The sequence below is a fragment of the Aedes albopictus genome, chromosome 3 (genome assembly GCF_035046485.1).
Source record: "Aedes albopictus strain Foshan chromosome 3, AalbF5, whole genome shotgun sequence".
Lineage (NCBI taxonomy): Eukaryota > Metazoa > Arthropoda > Insecta > Diptera > Culicidae > Aedes > Aedes albopictus.
The window spans coordinates 202,244,922-202,255,378 of NC_085138.1; the positions used below are offsets into that span (position 1 = coordinate 202,244,922).

Consider the following 10,457-nt stretch of genomic DNA (forward strand, 5'->3'; position numbering starts at 1 on the left):
CGCGTCGAAAGTTTAGACAATAACCGCCGTGGGGGAAACATGTCGCAGTCGCAACCACCTCAAGCACAATCATCGATGTCGGGCGGCGGAGAGCAGCCATTCAAGGAAACGATCTTGCAGATACTCAGCAATCAGCAGGCGCTGATGACACAGTTATCACAGCAGGTATCGGCAATCCAAGGGAACGTCCAGAATGCAAATCGCAATGAACTGATTTTGGACTCCCTAGCGACGAATATCACTGAATTCGCCTATGACCTTGAGAAAGGTTGTTCATTCGATGCCTGGTTTTCGCGTTATGCTGACCTTTTTGAGAAGGACGCCGCTCAGCTTGCGGACGATGCGAAGGTGCGGTTGTTATTGAGAAAACTGAATCCATCAGCGCACGAACGGTACACGTCATTCATCCTCCCCAAACTGTCGAAGGAGTTTACGTTCGAGGAAACCGTCGCCAAATTGAAGATTATCTTTGGCACACCTGTCTCTACGTTCCATCGACGTTATCAGTGCCTTCAGACGATGAAGGACGAAGATGAGGATTTTATCAGCTACTCGTGTAAAGTAAACAAGGCGTGTGTTGACTTCAAGCTCCAAGAACTGAAGGAAGATCAGTTCAAATGCCTTATCTTCGTATGTGGACTGAAATCATCCAAGGATTCGGACATCCGAATGCGCCTTCTATCCAGAATGAACGAGACCAGCGATATGACCCTCGAGAAGATCGTCGAAGAGTGTAAGAGTCTCATCAATTTGAAGCGGGACACGGTGCTCATTGGGGGAAAACCACCCTCGTCAACTGTGGTCGCCTCGAATGCCGTTCGGACGCAGCCGAATCGAAAGGAGAAACCGAACCGAGTGAAGGATCCAGCACCGAAAACGCCATGTTGGTCATGTGGCGGCATGCACTTTTCAAGCCAGTGCAACTTCAAGGATCACAAGTGCCGGGATTGCGGTAGGACGGGCCACAAGGAAGGCTATTGCAGCTGTTTTTCATCCAAGCCTCGGCCAAAGCCGGGAAAAGGAAAGCAAGGAAATTGGAACAAGCATTCAACGAAAATTGTCGTCGTTAAAAATGTCACGCGAAGCCGGAGATACGTCGAGACAACCATCAACGGTGTTCCGGTCAACCTCCAGCTAGATTCCGGCTCCGATATTACCATCATATCCAAACAGAACTGGGTCAAGATCGGAGCGCCCAAAACATCGCCACCGGACTGTGAAGTGCAGACAGCATCCGGTGACAAGCTGGGAATCGACGCCATGTTTCGTGCCAACATTTCGATCAGTGGCGACCAACGAGAAGGTAACTGTTACGTCTGTAGCTCTAATCTCTCTCTAAACGTTTTAGGCTCAGACCTCCTCGATGAGTTTGGGCTGTGGGACGTACCATTCTCGTCCTTTTGCAAACTGGTGGACACCAAACAAGAAGACCACCAAGTCGCCGAACTGAAGTCCAAGTTCCCGACCGTTTTCACCGGCCAGTTGGGGTTATGCTCCAAAATGCAGGTGCACTTGTCGCTCAAGAAGGACGCCAGGCCGGTGTTCAAGCCAAAGCGACCGGTTTCGTACAATATGGAGGCCGTTGTGGAAGATGAACTGAAGCGACTCCAGGACAACGGTATCATCACGCCAATTACGTACGCAGATTGGGCTGCACCAATCGTGGTGGTACGTAAACCAGACCGCACTGTCAGGATATGCGCCGATTTTTCCACCGGACTCAACAACGCACTGGAGGCAAACAATTATCCACTGCCTCTTCCGGAGGATATCTTCAATCGAATGGCTAACTGTACAATGTTTAGCCATATCGATTTATCCGATGCGTACCTCCAGGTCCAGGTGGATGAAGAAAGTAGGAAGCTGATCAATATCAACACTCACAAGGGCCTCTACCAGTTTAACCGGTTGTCACCCGGTATCAAGAGCGCCCCAGGAGCGTTCCAACAAATCATGGATGCGATGCTAGCCGGACTAGACTGCACGTGTCCGTACCTCGACGACGTCCTCGTTGGGGGACGCACAGAAGAAGAGCATAGGAAGAACCTGTACAAAGTGCTAGAACGCCTCCAGGAATACGGATTCACCGTGAAAATTGAAAAATGCCGTTTCTTCATGCGCCAGGTGAACTATCTGGGCCAACTTCTGGACAAAGAGGGCATCCGCCCTGATCCCGAAAAGGTGAAAGCGATAGTGAACATGCCCCCGCCAAACGACGTCCCGACGCTGCGGTCGTACTTAGGTGCGATAAATTATTACGGGAAGTATATTCGGGAAATGCGACAACTTCGTCACCCGCTGGATGGACTGTTGAAGCAAGGAGTCAGTTTCGAATGGACAGATGAGTGCCAACGGTCATTCGATCGTTTCAAGGAGATTTTGCAGTCTCCACTCATGCTGACGCACTATAACCCCCGAATGGACATAGTTGTATCAGCAGACGCATCAAATGTGGGCATTGGCGCCCGCATAGCTCATCGGTTCCCAGACGGCTCCGAAAAGGCAGTGTACCATGCTTCCAGAAGCCTCACCCCTGCTGAATCCCGATACAGCCAAATCGAGAAAGAAGCACTGGGGCTGGTTTACGCGGTCACCAAATTTCATCGAATGGTCTACGGAAGACGCTTCACCCTACAGACCGACCATAAACCGCTGGTGGCTATTTTTGGTTCCAAGCAAGGAATCCCCCCTTACACTGCCAACCGCCTACAAAGGTGGGCCCTAACTATGCTGTTGTACGATTTCCAAATCGAGTACATTTCTACGGATCACTTCGGACACGCAGACATTCTGTCACGACTAATAAATTCTCACATCAAGCCAGATGAGGATTTCGTGATTGCTTCCATCGAAATCGAGAAGGTTATCTGCAACATCGTCGGCCAATCTATTGAGTACCTACCAGTGTCATACAAAATGATAGCGGAGGCGACATCCGAAGACGACACCCTCCGCATGGTGAGGGATTACATCAGGAAAGGTTGGCCAAGTAAAGCAACATCCGAAGATCCAGGCGTACAACAGTTTTTCGCTCGACGGGAATCGCTGTATGAAGCCCAAAAGGTCCTGATGTACGGCGATCGAGTTGTCATTCCCAAGAAGCTCCAACAGAAGGTGCTTCATCAGCTACACAAAGGACACCGGGGGATCGATCGAATGAGATCCTTGGCGCGAACTTTTGTGTATTGGCCAAACATAGACGACCATATCACTGCTTTGGTCCGAAACTGTCAGGAATGCGCAGCTGTAGCGAAGACGGACACAAAAACGAAATTGGAATCCTGGCCAGTCCCCGAGAAACCATGGCAGAGGGTTCACGTGGACTTTGCCGGACCCGTCAACGATACCTACTACCTTGTGCTAGTTGATTCACTCTCCAAATGGCCGGAGGTAGTACCAACCAAGCGCATCACATCAGAAGCCACCATAGCAATTCTTCGCAAAATCTTCAGCCGATTCGGCATGCCGGAGGTCCTAGTCTTCGACAACGGGGCCCAGCTTACCAGCGACGTTTTCGAACGGTTCTGCGAGTCCAACGGTATCACCCACTTGAGAACAGCGCCTTTCCACCCCCAAAGCAATGGGTTGGCAGAAAGGTTCGTCGATACTTTCAAAAGAACAATGAAGAAAATTCAAGCAGGAGGGGAAGATCTAGAACAAGCCATAGATACTTTCTTACTCTGCTATCGCTCTACACCCAGCCGAAATGCACCAGGAGGAAAATCACCAGCCGAGATCCTTTTCGGCAAGCCGCTTCGAACATCGTTTGAGCTCATGAGACCACCAAGCAAGTTCTACAAGGATGTCAACTCCAAGCAAGCTAGCCAGTACAACGAGAAACATGGGGCTAAGACGAAATGCTTCGAAGTCAAGGACAAAGTGTACGCGCAAGTACACCACGGTAACGATTGGAGCTGGGTACCAGGAGAAGTAGTGGAGCGTATTGGGCAAGTCATGTACAACATTTGGCTGCCTGATCGACAACGGCTCATTCGCTGCCACGGCAACCAGTTACGAAAACGCTACGATACTAGCAGCAGCCCGCCGGAGGTTACCGGCCCTCAAGTTCCGCTCGAGATCTTGCTCGACACTTGGAGTTTGAACCCATCTAGCTCCGGTGCTGCAGTAGAAACAGTTGAACCGCCTGCGGAGCCTGAAGGACTGGACGAGTTGCAGTTGGAATTCTTGCGTAGCTTGATGGAGCCTGATCAGCAACGACGTCGACTGCGTACTCCGGTTAGGCAACCTGAGTTAGAGGAAGTTATCCAGCGAAGATCGTCCCGGCAGCGGCGCGCACCAGTTCGGTACGAGCCGTATCAGCTTTATTAAACAGGGGAGGTGTTGGCACCCCTAGCGCCGACTCTGTTATCCTTCTACTGTCAAAGGCTCGGGTCTAACTGCCACGTATACCGAGACTGTCATCGTTCGTTCACCACGAGTAGAAGTACCGCAACGTGCGCGTCCAGTATATTTTAATTCGTACTTTATTTGTATATTCGCTTTAATAAAGTTATTGTTTGTTACGAGTCATAATTCTCGGCCTTATTTCCCATCGTAACACAATTAGAATATATTGCACTAAAATATGATCATTAACCCTCTAATATCCAAATTATTGAAATCAATTAAACCATACTTTGGACAGTGATTGTTTTATTCGGGATTTTGTGAATTTTGGATTTTGATTTTTCTAACTTTTATTTTTGAACATCCCTATACTTTCAAATTTTCCTTGAAGCCTATTTGAGTTACTGATTTTATGAGATAAAATTACTTTGATAATTTTATTTATTTTTCGTCAATCATATGTAAACCATTTGTTCATTGACGTAGCTAGCCTTTTCTTTTTTTTTCACTCTCCTAAACTGCTCCCACTCGCAAAACAGTCCCATATGAATAGGAATCCCAGCAAAGATGGAACTGTTATGCGAGTGGCGGCAGTAAACAATCAAGAGAAAGAGAAGGATGAAAGAGGGGCACAGGCCCCCTCTTGCATCCCACTCTTTCTCGTGTTCGTTTAGGAGAGTGAGTAAGAAAAAATAAAAAGCTAGCTACGCCAATGCATTTGTTACATTTATTCTTTATTAACCAAACCCTTTTATTTTAGTTACGAACTACATTCAGTTGTCTCTCAAGCTTAGTTTTCAAGAAACCGAAGTCATAGACATAGTCCAAACATGGCATAATTAGTACGATAGTTATTAGTAGAAAAAATGCAGCTATTCCGTAATTGACGAGTAGGTGCCTAAAAATTTAATTTTGATAAAATGTGGCCCGTGGCGTAGTGGCTACACGACACGCTCACTTCATAAGTGGATGATCATGGGTTCGATCCCAGCCCCGGCACTTGCAATTTTTCGTCAGTTGCTCTTCCTCCCGTTATTTTAATGTTTGGATTTTTCGTGTAGCTTTTAGGAAAATAGTTTGAGAGTAGGTATATTTAACCAATTGAACTCTTTAACTGTGTTAGAATAATTGGGGGAAATTCGAAACATGCAAATTTCTGCGTTTTGAATCAATAACATCAATGACATCTGAAAGGTGGCCAAAACATATTTTTTTCAATGTAAATACGCTTTGAAGACATCAAAAACCATTTTAAGATATGCATAATAGCCCAAAAATCAGCCAAAAATAATTACAAAAAATCATTGTCTACGAAAAAAAACAAAATTGCTCAAACTATTCCTTGGTTATTATTAGAGAATTTCACCTTACTCAACACGAATGCCACTCTAGTGGTAAAGTGTCTTCAACGAACTAATAATAATAATGATAATTGTTCGGGGTTCTGCTAAACCGAACCAAAGACCATTTTTTGAAAAATTGAGTTTTCTTAACCATTGCACAATGGTCCACGAAACAGATTTACGAGGAAAGATGCATTCAGCGCCTTCAAATGATTTTCTAGATTTATATGGTCTTCTACAAAGTTGTTCCTAGAAATTGGGAACCAAACTTTTTTATTTGCAAGAATAACTATACATATGCATTCTTCGGGATAGTTGTAGATCTATAAATTTTGAGCAAGTTTGCTGAAGACACTTTTTATGTAGTTTTAAAATTAACCAATCTAGATACTTCTAGAAGTTTCTGAGAAAGCTTAGGGTGGTTCAAGAAAAACCGGTTTTCTGGCGTTAACTTTTTCAGTTTCTATTTTTCATCAAAGTCGCCCAAAAAACACTTGTAGAGCATTTGAAGACGCGTCGTTTCGTGCGCTGAGATGGTCGTTATCTCTTTTGGTTCAAAAGTTACAGGCATTTTTTTTTAAATCACAGTTTTTTAAAAAGGTGTTATGACGGGTTGGGGCAAACATAAAAAAATATCTTTTGCCCGCATTCAAAAGAAGAAATGTCGTTACAATACATATTGAAAAATAAGAGGAGTGTTATTTTTGTAACTCAAGTGAAAAATACTTGAAAAGTGCCTATTTTTTCTAGAAAATCATCAATATCTTTTGAACGGAATGACATTTTCAAAACAAAAATATGCGTTTTTCAAAGCTCTAAAAATGGTTCTTCGGTAACTTTGATGAGGAATTTGAAACAAAAAAGATGCAGCGTTTAAACTGTTTTGACCAAATTTGGAGCATTTTCCCATAGTTTTCATAGGGTGACGCTAGAACAAATCGTTTTATTGCTTTATCTTTTTTGTTTAAAATTTCTCGTCTAAGTCGCCTAAGAACCACTTCTAGAGCTTCCAAAAACGCGCATTTTCGTGCGCTGAGAATATTTCTACGTCATTCCGTTCAAAAGATATTGATGATTTTGTAGAAAAAAATAGGCACTTTTCAAGCATTTTTCACTAGAGTTACAAAAATAACACCCCTCTAATTTTTTGATATGTTTTGTAACAACATTTCTTCTTTTGAATGCGGGCAATAGATATTTTTTATGTTTGCCCCAACCCGTCATAAACCCTTTTTAAAAAACTATTATTTTTTTTAAGAAAAACGCCTGTAACTTTTGAATTAAAAGAGATAACGACCATCTCAGTGCACGAAACGACGCGTCTTCAAATGCTCTACAAGTGTTTCTTGGGCGACTTTGATAAAAAATCTAAACTGAAAAGTAACGCCGGAAATCGGTTTTTCTTGAACCACCCTAAGCTTTCTCAGAAAAATACCTCTAGATCGGTCAATTTTAAAGCTACATAAGAAGTGTCTTCAGCAAACTTGCTCAAGATTGATAGACCTACAACTTTTTCGAAGAATGTATTCAGTTATTCTTGCAAATAAAAAAGTTTAGTTACCAATTTCTTTGAAAATATGGACCACCCTAATTTTTATGCACATTTCAAAGAGGGCCTTATTATTAATGACAACTTTGTAGAAGACTATATTTGCCTAAAAACTCATTTGAAGGCGTTGAATGCATCTTTCCTTGTAAATCTGGTTCGTGAACCACTGTGCATTGGATGAAGAAATTGATGATCCTCCTTCCATGTAAAAATGCAGTAATTCTGACAGCTCTTCGTGGAGTCAATTCCAAATTTCTGTTTGGCAGAACATACAAAAAATAAAATTGAATCCAGTCAGAGTGAACTGTAAACCATTCCATAGAATCAGCAAAATGTTCCAGTTTTGGTCCAGATGAAGAACATTTCAAGTTCTGCTCATCGCTGTCAAATTTCTAACTTCTAACCGACTCATAGTAACAATCTGTGAGAGAATTGAACACGTTATTAGAAATACGGATGTTGGAGGATACCATTATGTTTCGATGGTGCTGATCGCCATTTTTCCAAATCACATTCAGCCAACCAAATCCACTGCATTTTAGAATCTATTTATTCTCAACAATACAAAAATCATCTGGCTTTAAATACCTGCGTTATGTCGATACACCTCATACTGATAATTTAACACAGAAGCCGTCATTGAACAACAAGACTAATAAGAATAATAAAGCTTGAAAAAAATCAAACACTTGGTTCGCTTTGGCTGATCGAAAAATTGCGTTTTCACGAAAACCATGCTAGAGACGAATGTTTAGAACTTGATTCAGACTTAACGACTGACCTTCAGCTAGGCAAAATGACCTAGAGGTAACGTGCTTGGTTATCACTTAAGTGATACAAGTTCGAATCTCTTTAATATTTTCGATTTTTTTGTCTAAGTTCACTTTTTCGATTTTTTTTGTCTAAGTTCAATTTGGCAGATCATTTTCATGGTTTTCTTCGACCAGCATAAATTTAAAGGACACAAATTGCTGCACTTTCACATCTCAGGACCTCAGCACATGCAAAGACATCATTTTTCATAGTCACTCTTGCTCTTTGCCTGCACAATGCACATGCACTGCCTATAAAAAACATAGGTGGGAAAGACTGAGCTGGGAGGAATTCTGCCATTCATATTTCAAACTATTTTGAGACCTCCGCAGTACCATACTATACGCGCCCTCTCTGACTCATGTAAAGGATTTTGAGTGATATCGATTTCAACTTTATAGACGATAAAAAATCGAGATATTTTTCACAATCTGAATGGTTTTCTATGAAATAAAGAAACACAGTCAGCCACACTGAACTATAAATCATTTTCCAATGTTTTTGTTCAGCCAGAGTGAACTGAGTGCGAAGTACTGAAAAATTAAATGTAGTTATATCAATGATTTCAAATAATTTACATGTATTCTTCGTCTCTGATGGTTAATAAAGGCTTGCAAGTTACATGTGTGTGGAAATGTTTCAAATAATCTTAGCTGTTGTTTATTTGTGAGTGGTTGAACTTTAAGCTTAGTTATCTCGGAATAAAGTTTTTGGCGCTTAGTTCGGTTTAGCAGAACCCCGGCCAATTAGAGAATCAAAGAAATGTTTACACTAAATTCAAAGCTTTAAATTATTCTAGAAATGCAACATACTTTCATTTGAAGGGTTTGTTGTGTATGCTTAAAGCAATCAAGCATAAGCATACTTGAATCTACAGGGGATAGACTAAATAATCAAGTTAGGCAAAATATTCACTTTTGAAAAAAAATGGTCGAACAGAAGTATCTTTTAAAAGACACTATACACCGTCTTCAACCAGAGTTTGCACAGACTGAACGATCACCAACATAAGACAACGGACAACACGAAACACCCAGTGGACCAGAGGAGATTTTTTCATTCGACGAAAAGCTTTCGCCGACTGGAGCGGGAATGGAACTCACAAATTATCACAAACTCGCACAAACTCACAAATTCTTATCAACTGATTGATTGACTATTACGTCCAAATTTGGGAAGGATAGGGTTATTCTACATGAAGTTAGAAAGATTCCAGTAAAAGATATTTATGATAGCTAACTTTGTAACATTCATTCCAACCGAATGAAATGAGCATTCATGACTAATGTAATACGAGGCTTTGAAAAACAGTAAGTTGATGTGTTTGTAGCATGCATCCCATTACTTTTTCAATTAATTGTTGATTATTTTGTTACTTCCTTTCAAAATACACCTATTTATATGAAAGTCAATTAGAGGAAATTTAAATGATCTATACATACCATCTTGAATTTTGGATTATTTGCGTTATATTAGAGAAAAAATATTCTCATTGCTATATTATTTTCTGTGTTCTGTTCAGGGAGGTCTAACAAACGTGTGTTTTATTACCAGTTTTAAATTTTGCTAATAAACTAGTCCATGAAGAAGACCCAAACCAAGGGTCGAAACGTCGGATGAAATAGTTATGACCCCGCTTATAATTTATTCGGGCCGAAAAGCCAACTATAGAGGGATAACTCTGCCAATCCGTCCTTTCCACAATCAGTAATAGTAAAATATTACAGTTCAAAGTTGGCTATCAGATAATTATTCCTTTTATTTACCTAACCTCTTAAGGTGAAACTGGAAGCATTTCCTCACTTTTTACTCTATGATTTTTTAAAAAATAATGAAGCATTATTTCTGAAAACGGTCTCCGTGCACAGTTAGAGGAATGATCAAGGTATCACCTGGAATTTTTTAACTTGTGGAAAATGATTATCAGTTTTCAAAAACCATTTTTGAACAAAATTGTGGTGACTTTTTTTCAGCCAAATTTTTACTTTGCACAGCAATATCTCGGAAACTTTGCATGAGAAGCCCTTTTTTGAGTCCCGTTCAAAGATAGGAAATTTCAAGAGGAAGATTTTTGTCGAAGACATTATTAGTGGAAAATGTCATTTTCCATATCAAAACCATTTTTCTTTGAAGTGGACAACAGCAATTTTTATGCGCTTGCATGTGTGTGTAAGCAACGGACCAGCAGCAGCAGGACGGCTGAGCAAGTCAAACTAGTTTTGTTCGTTGTCGCACAAAGCGGAGACCGAAAAAAACACACGGGAAGGTGGCATCTCGGGTGGGATAATTGAATGAAATTCTACTGCTAACGTAAAGCAGTGGCATTTTGCTGAAGCATGATCGTAACTTTCTCTTTGTGCGATTGAGTTTACTCTGTGAAAGATATGTTTTGGAAATATTAAAAT

The 10,457-nt window shown here is 41.4% G+C and overlaps 1 protein-coding gene across 1 annotated transcript; it reads left to right on the plus strand.

Moving 5' to 3' along the window:
* The first annotated feature begins 39 nt into the window (after positions 1-39).
* On the plus strand, positions 40-4,329 carry LOC134290545 (uncharacterized protein K02A2.6-like). The gene is made up of 3 exons (XM_062857706.1): positions 40-1,303; positions 1,349-3,596; positions 3,702-4,329. Exons 1-3 carry the CDS (start codon positions 40-42, stop codon positions 4,327-4,329), a joined length of 4,140 nt encoding a protein of 1,379 aa, XP_062713690.1.
* The last annotated feature ends 6,128 nt before the right edge of the window (positions 4,330-10,457 follow it).